The following is a 21,110-nucleotide window of genomic DNA, read 5'->3' as shown; positions in this document are numbered from 1 at the left end:
AAGTTGGATCAGCCTGTAGTGTGGTTTTCCACTTTAGTTTTGAGTGTGACTCCAAATCCAGACCTCCATGGGTTGATACATTTGATTTCCATTGATCATTTTTGTGTGATTTTGTTGTCAGCACATTCAACTATGTAAAGAAAAAAGTATTTAATAAGATTATTTCATTCATTCAGATCTAGGATGTGTTATTTTAGTGTTCCCTTTATTTTTTTGAACAGTGTAAATACTTAGGGGTATGGTTAGATGATAGGCTTTCTTTTAAAAAACATGTTACTGAATTGGGAAAAACTCAAATTCAAGATTGGGTTCCTTTACAAAAACAGGGCTCGTCTGTCCTCCGTAAATAGAAAACAAATTGTGCAGGCTACTTTTATGTCCGTTTTAGATTATGGTGATATTATCTATATGCATGCATCGGCAAACACATTAAAACCACTGGATGCTATTTACCATTGTGCACTCAGGTTTATCACGGGTGATAGTTACAAAACTCATCACTGTATTCTATATCAACATGTGGGTTGGGCCTCTCTATCTGTGAGGCGAGAGCAACATGCTCTCTTGTTTATTTATAAAGCACTTCTTTTAAAACTACCTCCATATATATCATCATTAATTTCCACTAGATATACTAATTTTAAAACCAGATCACAAATGTGGATTACATTAGAGACTCCTGTGGTCTCCACAGAGTTGGGTAGGACTGCCTTCAGTTCCTTTGCACCTTATCTATGGAACAAACTGCAGATCCAACTTAAGTTAGACACTCTGGTGTCCCTTGCCCATTTTAAAAATGTTATGGAGGATCAATATGATGTTGTCTGTGATTGTTTCTGTTGAATTGTGTTTTTGTTTTGTATGTTTGAAATGTTCTTGTCTGTATGTCTAAAACTGTACATGTCAACATGTTTACACAGGGCACAGCTGTAAAAGAGATCCAGGTCTGTCTGTTTTTCCCTGTTAAAATAAAGATTTTAAAAAATAAAAATTACACTGAACAAAAATATAAATGCAACAACTTCAAAGATTATACTGAGTTACAGTTCATATGAGGAAATCAGTCAATTTGAAATAAATTCATTAGGCCCTAATATATGGATTTCACATGACTGGGAATACAGATATGCATCTCTTTGTCACAGATACCTTAAAAAAAAGGTAGGGGTGTGGATCAGAAAACCAGTCAGTATCTGGTGTGACCACCATTTGCCTCATGCAGCGCGACATATCTCCTTCGCATAGAGTTGATCAGGGTGTCGATTGTGACCTGTGGAATGTTGTCCCACTTCTCTTCAATGGCTGGATATTGGCGGGAACTGGAACACGCTGTCGTACACGTCGATCCAGAGCATCCCAAACATGCTCAGTGGGTGACGTCTGGTGAGTATACAGGCCATGGAAGAACTGGGACATTTTCAGCTTCCAGTAATTGTGTACAGATCCTTGCGACATGGGGCCATGCATTATCGTGCTGAAACATGAGGTGATGACAGCGGATGAATGGCACGACAATGGGCCTCAGGATCTCGCCACAGTATATCTGTGCGTTCAAATTGCCATCGATAAAATTCAATTTTGTTCGTTGTCCGTAGCTCATGCCTGCCCATAACATGACCCCACCGCGTCCATGTTGATATCAGCAAACCGCTCGCCCACATGACGCCATACACGCTGTCTGCCTTCTGCCCGGTACAGATGAAACTGGGATTCATCCGTGAAGAGCACACCTCTCCAGCGTGCCAGTGGCCATTGAAGGTGTGCATTTTCCCACTGAAGTTGGTCACGCTGCCAGACTGCAGTCAGGTCAAGACCCTCGTGAGAACGACGAGCACGTAGATGTGCTTCCCTGAGACGGTTTCTGACAGTTTATGCAGAAATTATTTGATTGTATAAACCCACAGTTTCATCTGCTGTCCAGGTAGCTGGTCTCAGACGATCCCACAGGTAAATAAGCCGGATGTGGAGGTCCTGGGCGGGCGTGGTTACATGTGGTCTGCGGTTGTGAGGCCGGTTAGATGTACTGCCAAATTCTCTAAAACAACATTATGGCTTATGGTAGAGAAATTAACATTAAATTCTCTGGCAACAGCTCTGGTGGACATTCCTGCAGTCAGCATGCCAATTGCACGCTCCCTCAAAACATCTGTGGCATTGTGTTGAGTGACAAAACTGCACATTTTAGTGGCCTTTTATTGATCCCAGCACAAGGTGCACCTGTGTAATGATCATGCTGTTTAAATCAGCTTCTTGATATGCCACACCTGTCAGGTGGATGGATTATCTTTGCAAAGGTGGAATGCTCACTAACAGGGAAGTAAACATACTTTTTGTGCGTATGGAACATTTCTGGGATCTTTTATTTCAGCTCATGAAACATGGGACCAACACTTTACATGTTTCGTTTATATTTTTGTTAAGTATATATAATTTTGGCAAATGTATTTCCATTTTATTTTCTTATTGTATGCCATCTCTCTCCTGTTCTATTGGCTTTCATATAAACGTTATTTTATTGTCCAGATGCCAAAGGCACAATCCTAGCCATATTAGCAACCCATCCTAGTTGTTGCAGCTTTAGATTCCCCCTCTTTCTATGTTTCTAATAGAGATTTTCATCGCTGTCGTCACATATGGAACCGCTATCAGGTGCACTGTTTAGAATGGTGTTTTCCCAGGTGCGCTCTTTAGAATGGTGTTTTCCCACAAATTGCATTTTGGCAAATGTTTAAAAAAATTATTATATTGGCTGCTTCATTACATGAGTTGCATGTTCTGTTAAGACCCATTACCATAATCTAAATGTCATTTCTGTCATTATGAGCACCATGGGTGGATGGCCTAATTGGTTATGCACCCAATGCATATGAGTCCGGTAAATTTCTGAAATGGACGGTAAATTAAAATCTTCCCAGTCACATTGTCCGGCGGCACATTTACCTAACGGAAATCCTGATGTAATTTTTTTTTTGTGGATACGGGCCCTGGCCTAATACTATTCACACAGTAGTTCACAGTTGGCTCACCTCAGTGAGACTGTGTGTGGTCCTGTGCTGCTCAGCTGTTTCCTCTGTGGGTTCAGGAGGAGGTGTAGTCTGGTTGTCCTCCATGACCATGGTCCCCTCAGGGTTCCCCAGACCCTCCTCACACCCCTCCTCCTTCACCAGCAGCACATCTGGACCCTCCTCCTCCTGGAAGAGCGAGATGATACAGATCACACACATACACTGAGTGTACAAAACATTAAGAACACCTGCTCTTTCAATTACAGACTGACCAGGTGAAAGCTATGATCCCTTACTGATGTCACTTGTTAAATCCACTTTAATCTGTGTAGATGATTGGGGAGGAGAGGGGTTAAAGAAGGACTTTTAAGCCTTGAGACATGGATTGTGTATGTGTGCCATTCAGAGGATGAACGGGCAAGACAAAAGATTTAAGTGCCTTTGAACGGGGTATGGTAGTAGGTGCCAGGCGCACCAGTTTGTGTCAAGAACTGCAACGTTGCTGGGTTTGTCACGCTCCACAGTTTCCCGTGTGAATCAAGAATGGTACACCACCCAAAGGGTATTCCGCCAAATTGACAACCGTGGGAAGCATTGGAGTCAACATGGGCCAGCATCCCTGTAGAACGCTTTCGACACCTTATAGCGTCCATGCCCCGACGAATTGAGGCTGTTCTGAGGGCAAAGGGGGGGGCAACTCAATATTAGGAAGGTGTTCTTAATGTTTTGTATACTCAGGTACGCACACAAGCACACATAGAAAATAAAAACACTTTCAACATGGAGTGTTTACCCATCCCCACTATGTCTGAGTCCTATACTGTAGTTACAGAATGACTTCATTGTTGTTAAACCCATCATAGTGGACATAAATATGTTGTGGGTAAAAATAAGTCAGCTACGATAAGTTCTAAGTCACCATCAGACAAACCTGACTAAACTATTTTGACGTGTACAGTAGGTGTTTGTTAGTGTGTGGGTATGTGTGAGTCTATTTAGTAAGTGTATATTGGTCGTCACTCGTTAACACAGCCAAAAAGTCAAAATTGGCTATATCATAAAAGTGTATTAAAATAAAACATTTGCATTTCCTAATTTAAGGTTAGCATTATGATTAAGGTTAGGGTTAAGATTAGGTTTAAAATCAAATTTTAAGAAGATAAATTGTAGAAATAGGTGGGGTTTACTTACTTAACTGTAAGTCGCTCTGGATAAGAGCGTCTGCTAAATGAGTAAAGAAAATGGTTTAATTATGACTTTGTGACTGTGTTAACTAGTGACGACCATGTATTATTGGTTTTGAAGCGCTGTAGTGTGTATGCAGAATAGGGTGAGATCAGATCTGAGTCTCAATGGAAGTCTTAGAATGAAAAGTCCCATTTTGTGTTTATTAAACAAACACGTTTTAAATACACCATGTGAAAACCACACATACACAACATATCTGCATGAATTTGAACTGCATTACATTTTCTCATTAAAAGTGTCTTGGGAAAAACATTCAGCAGTTGCATGGAAGTAATGAAATAGGCATGTGAACATCATATAGCCTACACAGTACAAACACTAGACTTTAGGCTTACAGTGCATTCAGAAAGTATTCAGACCTTCACTTTTTCCACTTTGTTACGTTACAGCCTTATTCTAAAATGGATTGAATCGGGTTTTTTCACTCATCAATCCACACACAATATCCCATAACGACAAAGCAAAAACGGAAATATCACATTTACATAAGTATTCAGACCCTTTACTCAGTACATTGTTGAAGCACCTTTGGCAGCGATTACAGCCTTGAGTCTTCTTGGGTATGACGCTACAAGCTTGTCACACCTGTATTTGGGGAGTTTCTCCCATTCTGCTCTGAAGATCCTCTCAAGCTCTGTCAGGTTGGATGGGGAGCGACGCTGCACAGCTATTTTCAGGTCTTTCCAGAGATGTTCGATCGGGTTCAAGTCCGGGCTCTGGCTGGGCCACTCAAGGACATTCCCGAAGCCACTCCTGTGTTGTCTTGGCTGTGTGCTTATGGTCGTTGTCCTGTTGGAAGGTGAACCATCGCCCCAGTCTGAGGCCCTGAGCAGGTTTTCATCAAGGATCTCTCTGTACTTTGCTCCGTTCATCTTTCCCTCGATCCTGACTAGTCTCCCAGTCCCTGCCGCTGAAAAACATCCCCACAGCATGATGCTGCCACCACCATGCTTCACCGTAGGGATGGTGCCAGGTTTCCTCCAAACGTGAAGCTTGGCATTCAGGCCAAAGAGTTCAATCTTGGTTTCATCAGACCAGAGAATGTTTCTCATGGTCAGAGTCCTTTAGGTGCCTTTTGGCAAACTCCAAGTGGACTGTCATGTGCCTTTTACTGAAGAGTGGCTTCAGTCTGGCCACTCTACCATAAAGGCCTGATTGGTGGAGTGCTACAGAGATGGTTGTCCTTCTGGAAGGTTCTCCCATCTCCACAGAGGAACTCTAGAGCTCTGTCAGAGTGACCATCGGGTTCTTGGTCACCTCCCTGACCAAGGCCCTTCTCCCCCGATTGCTCAGTTTGGCCAGGCGGCCAGCTCTATGAAGAGTCTTGGTGGTTTTAAACGTCTTCTATTTAAGAATGATGGAGGCCACTGTGTCCTTGGGGACCTTCAATGCTGCAAAAACATGTATTACTCTTGTTATTCCAAATGCATCTATGGGTATTTTTGGCTGACAACAATGAACATTTGAATCTTTGTCTTGCATGGTTTGATATAAATGTCAGAAGTTATTGAATGGAATGGTTCCTTTCTATGTAAGTCGCTCTGGATAAGAGCGTCTGCTAAATGACCAAAAATAAATAAATAAAAATATGTTATTGAGTGGAATGGTTTTTCTGCTGGTGTATCCTGAGGTTGTTCCTCTCTGAGAACCTCTTCCTGCAGTGTGTACAAGCGAACGGCCGCTCTCCCGTGTGGACCTTCAGGTGCATCTTCAGCTGGTGCTGGCGTGAGAACGTCTTCTCACACTGGGGGCAACTGTAGGGTTTCTCCCCTGTGTGGACCCTCTGGTGCCTCTTCAGGTCACCAGCCTGGGCGAAGTGCATTTGACAATGAGTACAGCTGAAGGGTTTCACCCCTGTGTGGACCCTCTGGTGCCTCTTCAGGTTGCCAGCCACGGAAAAGCGCATATGACACTGGGTACAGCTGAAGGGTTTCAACCCTGTGTGGACCCTCTGGTGGATCTCCAGTTTCTGGCGGCAGCTGAATCCTTTGTTACAGAACATGCAGAGGAACCGTTTTTCTTTACTATTGCCTGATGTGGTTCCCCGTCCCTGAGCTTGGGCTCTAGCCCTGTCGTTTGAGTTCAATTCCTGATCGAAAAGGACATGGCTGGGTGATGCGGAAGGTGCCATCGACGTGGACACTGGATCGCGATCCCTGAACGTGTGTAAAGGAGAGTGGGTGGCAACATTTAGATTTGTCTCTAAGCTTCCCCTGTAATCTAAGATATTTCTGCCCTGTGAGTGTCCGTCTCCTAGGTGACTATCTGCATTCCATTTGGGAGAAGCGTAGCCCTCCACTTTTACAGTCACCTCATCTACCACTATAACCGCCCCTTTCTTATCTAGGCACCCTTCAGAGTATACACTGCTACTGTACCGGTTCCAGTCTCCTCTTGACAGATCAGTCTGTGTCTCTAAACCCAAGGGCATATTGCCAGGATTAATCTCTGTAGTGTAAGAACAAGATGGATCATCAACACCAGTGTCTAACACGTCACCATCACCACGGGAATGAACGGTCTTCTGGCTCTGGTGAAATACCGGTAAATACTCTGAGCCAGGAGCAGGAGGACAGCCCAGTATCCCCAGCCCCAGTCTCTCTGGGTCTGATCTGTGATCAGATCCTGTGTGTAAGAGCCTTTGTGTTACAGTTAATATCTCGGTGTCCATCTCTGACTTGAGGACGGCCTTCGGCATTCCACTGACCTCTGTGATGCTGCGTTGGGTCCAGGCCTGGGGCGCAGCAGTGGTGGCGAGGTCCTCGGTGGCTACAAGGTGCTCTCCAGCCGCTCCAGTCTGTATGTCTCTGCTGTGTCTTGGGTCCTCCTCTCCTACAGACCTCTCCTGCATGACCCCAGAACCTGCAGCATCTGCAGACTGACATAAGACGAGGGGAGGTTAATACCGGTACATGAGTAGAATTGGATAACAATGTCGTAGGGAAGTCTCACAAGCTCCCCCTATGACAGATAAATGAGGAGGTACATGTAATCAAGTGAATAGCTGAGGGGAGCCTTTCTGAAATAAATGGGACACATTTTATTTACAAAGTAACTAATTTTTAATGCAACACTATTACACTAACCTCTATCACAATAGCATGCTGAGTTGAGGTTCCACTCCCCTCATCAACAGTGATTGGTTGGTCATCTCTCCAAGTATTGTGCCCCGCTGGCTTCTCAAAGCTCCTGTAGCCTCCAGTGAGATGTCCTTCACCTGAGAGTGATTTGGGTAAAAGAGGTACTGGTTAGCTACTGTCAATGCTCAACTGTATATTGTACACTATTGACACTGTCTAGGATTGGCAAGGATGTAAGGTAACACTTCTCATAACTGCTTGATATACTATTTATAGATTGAAAACAATATAATGCATAGAACATAATCAATGAGTAAATAATAGGAAATGCAGTAAATCAAGAATCTTGTTAGAATATGATAGTGTATTTCTGCAAGTTAGCTAAGTAATCCGAGTTATTGCCTACTATCCAAATAATGATCAAGACCCAATTCTGGTTAACGGATCTAAAGTTACACATGCGCAGATGTGAACGGGGAGACATGCCCGCAGCCTCCGCAAAATGTACCTCTTGCCATTCCTCTGTATCGGTCGAGGATCTTGACACTACTGGGACGACTGGTGAGGACGCGGTCCCGTGCCACTTTAAGTTCCAGTAGCTGTAGTTTCCTCCGCAATGTCCTGTTTTCTTTCTGACTTTGAGTTATTTCCAAACGAAACACTGCGTAGTCGTCGTCTACGAGTTTACAGACTTCTGCCACGGCTGCATTCGCTAGCACCTCCATAATGGAGGCTATTTGAGTGTGAAAAGCAATACAGTTAGCCATTGTTAGCAGCTATCTAGTTAACGTCCGCGTTACCTAGATACCATCTATCAACCAAGTCCTGTCTCAAACGCGAATTAAACACTATATGGGGTAAGTAGGTGATGCTGTGCAGTTCAATTAGGCATATTGAATTTCAGGGTGTTAATAAACGTCTAAATAACAACAAACACGATAACGTGGAAATTGTCCCTATTCACTTCCGTTTACGCTTTTTCTTCAGTGGTTCTTAAATGGCGGTTGGCAACCAACTTTAGTGATGCATTTCCGCCACCAACTGGACTGGAGAGTGGACCAGAGACAGGGAAGGTCTAAAGTTTAACCCTACCCAATTAAAACCCTTCTCCCTAAGGAAACGGAATATACAATTAAATACAATATCACCTTAAGGTTTTCTTAACAGTTCAATTAAACCTGGCTCCTCAATACCATTATTCCTTAATCCTAATAAGAAACTGTCCCTTTCTATATCGCTGGCACTGAAATAGAATGTGTTCCACTGTCTCCATCTCCCCCTGGCAGTGATCTAACTTCCCAGTTGGATGTTTCCCCTACTTATTTCAAAGTGCTGTTGAGCCTTATGAGTCTCAGCCTTGTGATTACGTTTTCCTCCCTTCTCTCTTGACCTGAGGACCTCCCTGCCCCAACCTTTTCCTGGATCTTATACAGGTGTCTTCCCTTCCTGTACCACTGTTCTTATTAATCCCTTGGTCTCTGCTTTACTGAAGAGAAAGGATCTTATTGGTTGGTGTCATAGCTCAAAGGATGTGGTTAAATGAAAAAGTTATGCACACTGTTCTTTGAAATACGGTACTGCTTATTATATTACACATCAAATCTCCTATGATCAGTATATTTCAAGCTGAGGGCAGACTTGTTTAGAAAGAACAGTGTGTTAGCAAGAATATAGTAGAAGAGAATATAATGACTTTATTCCATCTACATCACCTCAGTAAGGTAAATATTCAACTGTCCTTGTTCTAGCCTAGGTTTACTGTCTCTCTAAAAACGGGTATTTACAAGCCTGTTTCAAATGTCAAGTTAATGAGGAGTGTGTGGTTCATTACCTTCCTAGAAATGATAGGAGGCCGTCTGAACTCTTTTTCTACATGCCTCTAGTGCGCATCCCACATTTCTGAAGAAGGGATTACCGTACACACAATTGCTTAGACTGAAGTGCAGTCGTACTAGTAAAACAGTTAGGTTATGAAAATGTCGACAGCTTGAGGCCTGTCCATACCCTAAAGAATGGTTTGATGATGCTCACAGTAGAGTACATAACCTTGATGAGATGATGCTCTCAGTAGTGTACATAACCATGATGAGACCTCAACCAGAAGAGATAAAAATGTTAAAAAATATATATATATATATATTTATATTTGTTTTAAGATTATACAAAATAAAATAAACATGAATGCGTCTTTACCACTACATATTATCCTTTGAGTGATGACATCACATCAAGGGAAACATTAAGTAACATTGGAATGTCCTCATGGCTGATCCTGTTTGCCAAAATATTTTCTCTCTTCTCACTACAGGGCCAGGAATATCAGGGACTTCATTGTTCGGGCTGACACTTATGTCCCCCCAAAAAAAATAACGGACGACTTGACGAGGTTACCAGTTTCTACCCCTGCCGTAGGTGTGCATGTAGGGACTCCTGTATAAAAGTGAGCGAATTCAGTAGCTCTGCCACTGGTAAACAATACACTATGAAACAGTTCCTCACATGCAGCCCTTCTAACGTCATTTACCTTATCTCTTGCCCATGCAATAAGCAATACATGGGCAAAAGCAGTAAACAGATTACACATATTATAGAATACAGGAGTGCTGGAAGGAGAAATGACCCTAAATCCCCAATTGCATGTCATTTCTCAAAGGCCGGTCACCCTGTCTCCTCCATGTCCTACTGTGCTGTGCAGCAGATAAAACGTTCACATAGGGGTGGTAATCTTGAACTTAGTGTTCTCCAGACAGAGTGCAGGTGGATGTTCTATCTGAAAACTCTCCACCTATCAGGCATGAATGAAGAATTGTTATTTAAGTGTTTTCTGTAAGTTTTACTGATGCTTGATACCCCCATCTAGTGTTTTCTTTTAATCTCCCTCCTCTATATTCTGTTTTTCTACAATCCTATGTTATTTATTCTGAGGAAATGTTGTCATGGTATATGTAAAAGCAATAATTGATTATATTTCTGTCTGCTTATGTATACAATGTAGTAGATCACGCATTCTATTGTATTAGGTACTGATTTATAGATTTGATGTATTTTCTTTCTTGATCATTTGACGTATGCAATTATCCTTGAAATAGAAGCCAGGTGTGTGTGCCGATCATTTACGTCACGTGTCAAACTCATTCAACGGAGGGCAGAGTGATTGCAGGTTTTTGCTCCTCCCTTGTACTTGAACGATGAATTAAGGTCACTAATTAGTAAGGAACTCCCCACACCTAATGTAAAGGAAAAAACAAAAACCAGCATTCACTAGGCCATGGGTAGCCTACGAGGTCCGGAGCCTGCTCAAAAAATGCAGTGGAACTAGCTTCGAGGTCCAGAGTTGAAATTGATGGCACTAGGCCCCCAATGGAATGAGTTTGACACCCCTGATTTACACTGATGATGGCTTGATGCCGAATCATCTAGTTTACACCTTTTAATTCTGCACCATGATGTTTTTTGCATTTAAGCCTCAGTTTTGGATTTATTCCTCTTTTTGGACAGTGTCCGGGTCTACATCTCTTGCAATAATTACCCTCCTAAACAGAAGTTAAAAGGACATACACTCCTCAGTTTGTAGAGACCAGTCAGTCTGGAATATGAAGTACAGGTTCACTTTGGTTCATGTTTAATATTTCACCCCAGTCATCACAAGACCTGAAGCCTTCAGGCCATTTACTACAAACAGCTTGAGGTCAAGGACTGTTTGTAAAGATCCCATACCACAGATGATAGATAAGCTTGTGAGCGCTGGGATTTTTCATAACTGAAACAGTTAAGAGGGACTTGGCTTGAGCATGTTTTGGTCGTTATTGCATTGATGAACACAGTGATATGGTGACGTACATCAGTTGGAATAGAGCCAATTTTGCGTGTGTAACCAGGTTTCCATCCAACCTTGCTATGCGAGCAAAGTACGTCGGATAATAAATGTCAAGACAGGCCTGATGGAAACAGCAAATTTGTCAGTAAACTTTCCAAATGTCGACATAACAAAATAGGCTAGACAAGGTGGGATATTTTTGTGTTGTCAAAATGAATTATGCGAGAAATGGTGGTGGAACCCCAAATATTGATATAATAACCATAATATCAAAGTAAACTTGGAGAACACGATAAACATGATATGTTGTGTGGTATTCTCACTACGACTCGAGAAAGCATGCAGTTCATTGGCTACAGATGAAATAAGTTATGATGAACTTCACAAGGTGGTGAAAGTGCACGGTGATGAGCTTGATGCTCCTTTCAATTAAATATTGAAGATCTTATTCTGGTGAAATGATGATCGACGCTTGGCTGCTGTTTGACAAATAAAAATAATCTTATCCATAATAATCTCATCATGTAGGTAGCCTCCCCGCACTGTATTTGCGAGCTGTTGGCTAGAGTTCATGAGCCAAGACCACAGTGGGGACATTCGCTATAACGCAACATTTGTTGTGACAAAATCATCAGTAGAGTTGAACATGCAATGGAAACCCATTTCATTTAAGACTAAATGAAATCAAGACCTGGGCCCGTATCCACAAAGCATCTCAGAGTAGAAGTGCTGATCTAGGATCAGGTCCCCACCTGTCTGTATAGTCTTATTCATTATGATCTAAAAGGCTAAACTGATCCTAGATCAGCACACCTACTCTGAGAGGCTTTGTGGATACGGGCCCTGATCGAATACCATTCAGACAGTAGTTCACAGTGGGCTCACCTCAGTGAGACTGCGTGTGGTTCTGTGCTGCTCAGCTGGTTCCTCTGTGGGTTCAGGAGGAGGTGTAGTCTGGTTGTCCTCCATGACCATAGTCCCCTCAGGGGTTCCCCAGACCCTCCTCACACCCCTCCTCCTTCACCAGCAGAACCTCTGGACCCTCCTCCTCCTGGAAGAGAGAGGTGATACAGATTACACAGACATACACTCCCTCAGGTACGTACACACACACACAGATAATAAACACACTTTCAACATGGAGTGTTTACCCATCCCCACTACATCCGAGTCAGCTATGATAAGTCAAAAGTCATCAGACAAACCTGACTAAACTATTGTGACATGTACAGTAGGTGTTTGTTAGTGTGTGGGTATGTAGGTATATTTAGTACATGTATAATGGTTATAACGTGTTGTTGGGTGTATGCAGAATAGAGTGAGATCAGATGTGATGTAGACTAAAGAGAGTCTCAATGAAAGTCTTAGAATGAAAAGTCCCATTTTGTGTTTATTAAACATAAACAAGTTTTAAATACACCATATGAAAACCACACATACACATGTCTCAACTACAAATCTGCATGAACTTAATTAACGTAATTTTATTTTCTCATTAAAAAAAGTGTCTTGGGAAAATGTGTGAACATCATATAGCCTACACAGTACAAACACAATATGTAACATACTTTTGTAGGCTTATTTATGCCTTATATATCCCACAATGTCTGGATGCAATATTCCAGACATGAATATTCAACACTGAAATCTGTTACTGTCCTTATTCCAAATGAATTTGTGGATATTTTCTGCTGACAACAATGAACATTAATCTTAGTCTTTAACGCAGGGTTTGATCTAACGTCAGAAGCTATCGAGTGGAATGGTTACTTTCAATGTGTTATGATGAGTTTCTTAGGTATCAAAGAATCAAAGATGCAAGAATTTACTTAGACATTCTGTGGAGATTTCATACCAAGTATTTATTGAATCACGAGCTCGTGGGTTCATCTAAGAAACGGACATGGCTTTGCCCTTCGTCAGTTGCACTAACTTGACAAAGAAGACCCTCTATCTGTGGTCCTCTGTAGCTCAGCTGGTAGAGCACGGCGCTTGTAACGCCAAGGTAGTGGGTTCGATCCCCGGGACCACCCATACACAAAAATGTATGCACGCACGACTGTAAGTCGCTTTGGATAAAAGCGTCTGCTAAATGGCATATTATTATTATTATCTTATATAGCCTTTTGGTTCTCATTCCTTTCACATACATCTGGAAACCATCATAGGCCTCCCTGTCTCTGTTCTTATTACCCTTTGCCCTCAGGTCACTACATCCTGTCCATCACTCACATTACCCTAACCATCACTAATCTACTTTGACATAATGGAATGTAGACTTCATGGCCCCAAACCACTCATCTCTTAACTCTTCCTCTGTCCTCACAACACTATGGCATGACAACATTATACCATAAAAACATCATATCACAATGTTATAAAGTGGAATGGTGTTTCTGCTGGTGTATCCTGAGGTAGCTCCTCTCTGAGAACCTCTTCCCGCAGTGCGTACAGGCGAACGGCCTCTCTCCCGTGTGGACCTTCAGGTGCAACTTCAGCTGGTCCTGGCGAGAGAATCTCTTCTCACACTGGGGACAGCTGTAGGGTTTCTCCCCTGTGTGGACCCTTTCGTGCCTCTTCAGGTCACCAGCCTGGGTGAAGCGCATGTGACACTGGGTACAGCTGAAGGGTTTCACCCCTGTGTGGAACCGCTGGTGCCTCTTCAGGTTGCCAGCATGGGCGAAGCGCATGTGACACTGGGTACAGATGAAGGGTTTCACCCCTGTGTGGACCCTCTGGTGGATCTCCACCTTCTGGGGGCAGCTGAAGCCTTTGTTACAGAACATGCAGAAGAACTGCTTCTCTTTACCGTCCGTTGTTGCTCCCTCTCCCCACGCCTTGGCCCTTTGGTCGTTTGAGTTCAATACCTGATCGAAAAGGATGCAGCCTTGTGAATCGGAAGGTGCCATCGACATGGACACTGGGTGTAAAGGGGAGTGGGTTGCGACATTTAGATTAGTCTCTAAGCTTAAGAAGTCACTGGAGTTGCCCTGCGAGTGTCCTTCTCCTAAGTGAGTCTCGTCTGCATTCCATGTCACAGGAGCGTCGCCCTCCACTTTCACAGTCATCTCATCTACCACTATAACCTCCCCTTTCTTATCTAGGCAACCTTCAGAGTATACACTACTACTGTACTGGTTCCAGTCCCCTCTCATTGGATTAATCTGTGTATCTAAGCCCACAGGCATGTCACCAGGTATCATCTCTGTCTCTGTAGCGTATGAACACGATGGATCATTGACAGTCTGTAACGCGTCACCTGAGTCCTGATGGGACAGAACCGTCCTCGGGTTACCGTAATGGAAATAGTCTGGGCGGGGAGCAGGACAGCCCAGCCCCATTAAAGTCTTGGTGTCTGTCTCTGACTTGAGGACGGCGTTCGGCGTTCCACTGACCTCCGTGATGCTGCGTCGGGTCCTGGGCTGCACTGGGGCGGTGGTGGGGTCCTCCATGGCTACAGGGGGCGCTCCAGCTGCTCCAGTCTGGATGTCTCCACTGTGCCATGGTTCCTCCTCTCCTTCAGTCTTCTCCTGCTTGACCCCAGGACATGCAGCCTCTGCATCTGCAGACTGACACAAGAAGAGTGGAGGTTATTAACGGTACATGAGTAGAATTGGATAACAATGTCGTAGGGAAGTCTCACATCCCCTATGGCAGATAAATTAGGATGTACATGTAAGCAAGTGAATAGCTGAGGGGAGCCTTTCTACAATATTAATTTCAAATTACACAGTTTATCCATAGGCTGCCAAAGAAATACATACAAAGAAATGATCATATTGATCACACAGAATTTCATAATAATAAAAATTGGAATGTAAAGAAAAGAGTAACATAAGGAGGTGGGCCTTCACCCCCAACTCCCCAGCCCATTCAGAGGTCTTCATGGGTCCATAAAGTTGGACCCCGTTCCGAAATGGACCTGGGGCTTTCCCACTCAGACCCGATATGCATAAATAAAAAATTTAAATATAGAGACCCATTCCGAACGGACCCGAGGACAACTAGACCAGTTCTGTATAGACCTGGTCGGAACCAGACCCGGTCCGATCCGAGTGAGGGAAGCAGCATTCATTTTTTAAGCTACAGTGACAAGGGGAGCAGATGGGGGAGTGACAAGGGGAGCAGATGGGGGAGTGACAAGGGGAGTAGGAAGAGGGAGTGATAAGGGGAGCAGAGAGGGAGAGTGACAAGGGGAGCAGTGAGGGAGAGCAACCAACAAAGCAGACTCACACTATACTATAGTAGACCAATATAATACTAATAATAATTAGGTGGGTGCTTCCATTTGTCCTATTTCACACATGTACACGTGTGTATTATACAAATGTGAATTGGACATTTGTTTTTTTGCAGGTCACGGCCAGGGATCAGCCATTATTGACGACGACCCTGGAGCAATTAGGGTTGAGTGCCTTGTTCAAGGACACAGACAGATTTTTCAGCAAGTCGGCTCGGGGATTCAAATCAGCAAACTTTCGGTTACCGGCCATATGCTCTTAACCGCTAGGTTACCTGCCGCTAGCTGCCATAGCTAGGTTATTTATTATCCAATATGATTACGTTGTACCTGTATTGACTGCATCAAACCAGGAGAAGCTAGTTAGCCCGCTAACGTTAGCTAGTTAGGCTAGTTGAGGCTGCAGTGCGTGTGCTTTCTAATCCTCTATTTTACCAAGAAGGAGAGTGATGGAGTGCTGCATCAGATGACCTGGCCTCCACAATTCCCCGACCTCAAACCAATTGAGATGGTTTGAGATGAGTCGGACGGCAGAGTGAAGGAAAAGCAGCCAACAAGTGCTCAGCATATGTGGGAACTCCTTCAGGACTGTTCGAAAATAATTCCAGAGAAAGCTGGTTGAGAGAATGCCTGCCAAGAGTGTGCAAAGCTGTCATCAAGGCAAAGGGTGGCTATTTGAAGAATCTCTATCTATATTTTGATTTGTTTAACACTTTTTTGGTTACTACATGATTCCATATGTGTTATTTCATAGTTTTGATATATTCACTATTATTATACAATGTAGAAAATAGTAAAAATAAAGAAAAAGCCTTGAATGAGTAGGTGTGTCCAAACTTTTGACTGGTACTGTATGTATATATATATATATATATATATATATATATATATTTTTTTTTTTTTTTTCTCTTTATTATTTTTTTGCGGCAGTGCTGCCTGCCAGTCTCTTATTGATTAAGAGATTCAAGGAGCTATCATCTTGAAGTAACAAAGTAGATGCAATGCATTGAATATTTACATTCATGCACTTCGAAATGAACTTTGTCCCAGAAGCATTTAACTGCAGGGCACTCCCACATCATATGAAGGATGAGGGGAGCCTTTCTGAAATAAAACGGGCCACATTTGATTTACAAAGTAACTGTAATTTTTTATGCAACATTATTAAAATAACCTCTATCACGATAACGTGTTCGGTTGAGGTTCCACTCCCCTCATCAACACTGATTGGTTGGTTTTCTCTCCATGTATTGTCTCCGGCTGGCTTCACAACGGTCCTGTGGCCTCCAGTGAGATGTCCTTCACCTGAGAGAGTGATTGGGGGAAAGACGTGGTTAGGTACTGTTAATGTTCAAGGCTATATTGTACACTATTGACAATGTCTAGAATTAGCAAGGGTGTAAGGTAACACTTCTCATAACTTCATACTATTTATTGATTGACGTATAATGTCCATGCATCAAATTGTTTTCATTGAGTAAATAATAGGAAATGCAGTAAATCAAGAATCTGGTTATAATATGATATTATGTCTTTGTGGAATTATTGCATACTATCAAAAAACGGACTAAGGCTAAATTCTGTGTAACACATCTGAACACATGTGCAGAACGGAACGGGGTGACAGGCACTGAGCTATATATGAACACAGACAGGCCACGCAGCCACCGCCTTCTGCAAAATGTACCTCTTGCCATTCCTCTGTATCGGTCGAGGATCTTGACACTACTGGGACTGGCGAAGACGCGCTCTCGCAATGTCCTCTCTGCGCGCTCCCGTGACACCTTCAGTTCCAGTAGCTGTAGTTTCCTCCGCAAAGCCCTGTTTTCTTTCTGGCTTTGAGTTATTTCCAAACGAAACACTGCATAGTCGTCGTCTACGACTTTACAGATCTCTGCCACGGCTGCATTCGCTAGTACTTCCATGATGGAGGCTATTTGAGTGTGAAAAACCATACAGTTCACGTTAGCCATTTTTAGCTAACCAGTTAGCAGCCAGCTAGCGTTACCTAGATAACATATATCAACCCAGTACTGTCTCTAACGCGAATTAAACACTACCTTGGGTAAGTATGTGATGCTGTGCAGGTAAAATAGTCATCTTTTGAGTTCTACAGTGTTCATAAACGTTTAAATAACAAAAACGCTAACGGGGAAATCGTTCTTGGTCACTGTTCACTTCCGTTTACACTGAAGAGAAAGGATCTTATTTGTTGGGGTCATACTGTTTCTCAAAGGGTTTGGTTAAATGGAAAAGTTATGCGCGCTGTTGTTTTTAAATACGGTACTGCTTATTACGTTACACATAAAATATCCTATGATCATTATCTTTCGAGCTGAAAGCAGACTTGTTTAGAAATAACAATACAGTAACCGTATGCGAAAAAATAAAGTTTCATCGTTTTAGAAATTAGATCGCTGAAATGAGTATGTAATACTAGTATGTGTATTCGTACAAGGACACTGTGTTAACATTAGTAGAGAAAAATGTAATGACATTATTCCATTCATACTGAACCAAAATATAAACACAACATGTAAAGTGTTGGTCCCATGTTTCATGAGCTGAAATAAAAGATCCCAGAAATGTTCCATATGCACAAAAGGCTTAATTGGAGAGAAATTTGTGCACAAATTTGTTTATATCCCTGTTAGTGAGCATGTCTCCTTTTCCAAGATAATCCATCCACCTAACAGGTGTGGCATATCAAGAAGCTGATTAAACAGCGTGATCATTACACAGTTGCACCTTGTGCTGGAGACAATAAAAGACCACTCTAAAATGTGCAGTTTTGTCACACAACACAGCGGCTTATGGTAGAGAAATTAACATTTAATTATTGTTTTAGAGAATTTGGCAGTACGTTCATACGGCCTCACAACCGCAGACCATGTGTAACCACGCCAGCCCAGGACCTCCACATCTGTCTTATTTTTTTATTGATTTATTTATTTCACCTTTATTTAACCAGGTAAGCCAGTTGAGAACAAGTTCTCATTTACAACTGTGACCTGGCCAAGATAAAGCAAAGCAGTAAGATAAAAACAACAACAACACAGAGTTACATATGGAATAAACAAAAACGTACAGTCAACACAATAGAAAATAGAAAATCTATATACAGTGTGTGCAAATGTAGTAAGTTATGGAGGTAAGGCAATAAATAGGCCATAGTGCAAAATAATTACAATTTAGTATTAACACTGGAGTGATAGATGTGCAGAAGATGATGTGCAAATAGAGATACTGGGGTGCAAATTAGCAAAATAAATAACAATGTAAATAACAATATGGTGATGAGGTAGTTGGGTGGGCTAATTACAGATGGGCTGTGTACAGGTGCAGTGATCGGTAAGCTGCTCTGACAACTGATGCTTAAAGTTAGTGAGGGAGATACGTGTCTCCAGCTTCAGAGATTTTTGTAGTTCGTTCCAGTCATTTGCAGCAGAGAACTGGAAGGAATGGCGGCCAAAGGAGGTGTTGGCTTTGGGGATGACCAGTGAGATATACCTGCTGGAGCACATTCTACGGGTGGGTTTTGCTATGGTGACCAATGAGCTAAGATAAGGCTGGGATTTGCCTAGCAGTGATTTATAGATGACCTGGAGCCAGTGGGTTTGGCGACGAATATGTAGTGAGGGCCAGCCAACGAGAGTGTACAGGTCACAATGGTGGGTAGTATATGGGGCTTTGGTGACAAAACGGATGGCACTGTGATAGACTACATCCAATTTTCTGAGTTGAGTGTTGGAAGCTATTTTGTAAATGACATCGCCGAAGTCAAGGATCGGTAGGATAGTCGGTTTTACGAGGGCATGTTTAGCAGCATGAGTGAAGGAGGCTTTGTTGCGAAACAGGAAGCTGATTCTAGATGTAACTTTGGATTGGAGATGCTTAATGTGAGTCTGGAAGGAGAGTTTACGGTCTAACCAGACACCTAGGTATTTGTAGTTGTCCACATATTCTAAGTCAGAGCCGCCGAGAGTAATGATTCAAGTCGGGCGGGCGGGTGCAAGCAGCGTTCGATTGAAGAGCATGCATTTAGTTTTACTAGCGTTTAAGAGGAATTGGAGGCCACAGAAGGAGTGTTGTATGACATTGAAGCTCGTTTGGAGGTTTGTTAACACAGTGTCCAATGAAGGGCCAGATGTATACAAAATGGTGTCGTCTGCGTAGAGGTGGATCTGAGAGTCACCAGCAGCAAGAGCGACATCATTGATATACACAGAGAATAGAGTCGGCCCGAGATTTGAACCCTGTGGCACCCCCATAGAGACTGCCAGAGGTCCAGACAACAGGCCATCAGATTTGACACATTGAACTCTATCTGAAAAGTAGTTGGTGAACCAGGCGAGGCAGTCAGTAGAGAAACCAATGCTATTTAGTCTGCCAATAAGAATGCGGTGATTGACAGAGTCAAAAGCCTTGGCCAAGTCGATGAAGACGGCTGCACAGTACTGTCTTTTATCAATCGCGGTTATTATATTGTTTAGGACCTTGAGCGGGGCTGAGGTGCACCCATGACCAGCTCGGAAACCAGATTGCATAGCGGAGAAGGTATGGTGGGATTCGAAGTGGTCGGTGATCTGTTTGTTAACTTGGCCTTCAAATACTTTCGAAAGGCAGGGTAGGATGGATATAGGTCTGTAACAGTTTGGATCTAGAGTGTCACCCCCTTTGAAGAGGGGGATGACCATGGCAGCTTTCCAATCTCAGACGATACGAAAGAGAGGTTGAACAGGCTAGTAATAGGGGTTGCGACAATTTCGGCAGCTAATTTTAGAAAGAAAGGGTCAAGATTGTCTAGCCCAGCTGATTTGTAGGGGGGGGGGGCATGGGCAAGTTGCAGCGGAGGGTACAGAGCTGGTGGCCGGGGTAGGGGTAGCCAGGTGGAAAGCATGGCCAGCCGTAGCAAAATGCTTATTGAAATTCTCGATTATCGTAGATTTATCGGTGGTGACAGTGTTTCCTAGCCTCAGTGCAGTGGGTAGCTGGGAGGAGGTGCTTTTATTCTCCATGGACTTTACAGTGTCCCAAAACTTTTTGGAGTTAGTGCTACAGGAAGCAAATTTCTGTTTGAAAAAGCTAGCCTTTGCTTTCCTAACTGATTGTGTATATTGGTTCCTGACTTCCCTGAAAAGTTGCATATCGCGGGGGCTGTTTGATGCTAATGCAGTACGCCACAGGATGTTTTTGCGCTGGTCAAGGGCAGTCAAGTCTGGGGTGAACCAGGGGCTATATCTGTTCTTTAGTTCTGAATTTTTTGAATGGGGCATACTTATTTAAGATGGAGAGGAAAGCACTTTTGAAGAACATCCAGGCATCCTCTACTGACAGAATGAGGTCAATATCCATCCAGGATACCCAGGCCAGGTCAATTAGAAAGGCCTGCTCGCTGAAGTGTTTTAGGGAGCGTTTGACAGTGATGAGGGGTGGTCGTTTGACCACAGACCCATTACGGATGCAGGCAATGAGGCAGTGATCGCTGAGATCCTGGTTGAAGACAGCGGAGGTGTATTTAGAGGGTAAATGAGTCAGGATGATATCTATGAGGGTGCCCATGTTTACGGATTTAGGGTTGTACCTGGTAGGTTCCTTGATAATTTGTGTGAGATTGAGGGCATCTAGTTTAGATTGTAGGACGGCCGGGGTGTTAAGCATATCCCAGTTTAGGTCACCAAGCAGTACAAACTCTGAGGATAGATGGGGGGCAAGCAATT

The 21,110-nt window shown here is 43.1% G+C and overlaps 2 protein-coding genes across 4 annotated transcripts in view; both read right to left on the bottom strand.

The window, feature by feature from the left end:
- Positions 1-12,156, bottom strand: part of LOC311110384 (uncharacterized protein) — a 38,471-nt gene extending 26,315 nt beyond the window's left edge. Inside the window, exons 1-4 of one of the 2 annotated variants that reach the window (XM_084188931.1) lie at positions 12,036-12,156; positions 7,340-7,470; positions 6,961-7,131; positions 3,027-3,191 (exon numbers count right to left, since the gene is read on the bottom strand). In XM_084188931.1, the coding sequence (XP_084045057.1) occupies positions 3,027-3,191; positions 6,961-7,104 (309 nt within the window). In that variant the 5' untranslated portion in view covers positions 7,105-7,131; positions 7,340-7,470; positions 12,036-12,156. Of the gene's footprint in view, positions 1-3,026; positions 3,192-6,960; positions 7,132-7,339; positions 7,471-7,841; positions 8,322-12,035 lie in introns of those variants that run through there. The other variant, XM_084188930.1, reaches the window with a different exon arrangement.
- Positions 12,157-12,527: 371 nt separating this feature from the next.
- On the bottom strand, positions 12,528-17,581 carry LOC311110393 (uncharacterized protein). 2 transcript variants are annotated; one of them, XM_084188940.1, is made up of 4 exons: positions 17,451-17,581; positions 17,078-17,323; positions 16,565-16,695; positions 12,528-14,719 (listed from the first exon to the last, which is right to left on the bottom strand). In XM_084188940.1, exons 1-4 carry the CDS (start codon positions 17,488-17,490, stop codon positions 13,526-13,528), a joined length of 1,611 nt encoding a protein of 536 aa, XP_084045066.1. In that variant the 5' UTR covers positions 17,491-17,581; the 3' UTR covers positions 12,528-13,525. The 2 variants fall into 2 exon arrangements, with proteins under 2 accessions (XP_084045066.1, XP_084045065.1); XM_084188939.1 differs by having other exon boundaries at positions 17,078-17,543.
- Between the last annotated feature and the right edge of the window lie 3,529 nt (positions 17,582-21,110).

The sequence above is a fragment of the Coregonus lavaretus genome, assembly GCF_964263955.1.
Source record: "Coregonus lavaretus genome assembly, contig: SUPER_35_unloc_5, whole genome shotgun sequence".
NCBI classification, from domain to species: Eukaryota; Metazoa; Chordata; class Actinopteri; order Salmoniformes; family Salmonidae; genus Coregonus; species Coregonus lavaretus.
This window is presented reverse-complemented; position numbering and strand designations above follow the sequence as displayed.

Coding starts and splice junctions, on each gene's coding strand:
- LOC311110393 (XM_084188940.1), bottom strand. CDS start 17,490: ATGACTATTTTACCTGCACAGCATCACATACTTACCCAAG. Junction 17,324..17,450: donor GCATCACATACTTACCCAAG/GTAGTGTTTAAT, acceptor ACACTCAAATAG/CCTCCATCATGGAAGTACTA. Junction 16,696..17,077: donor ATACAGAGGAATGGCAAGAG/GTACATTTTGCA, acceptor TCACTCTCTCAG/GTGAAGGACATCTCACTGGA.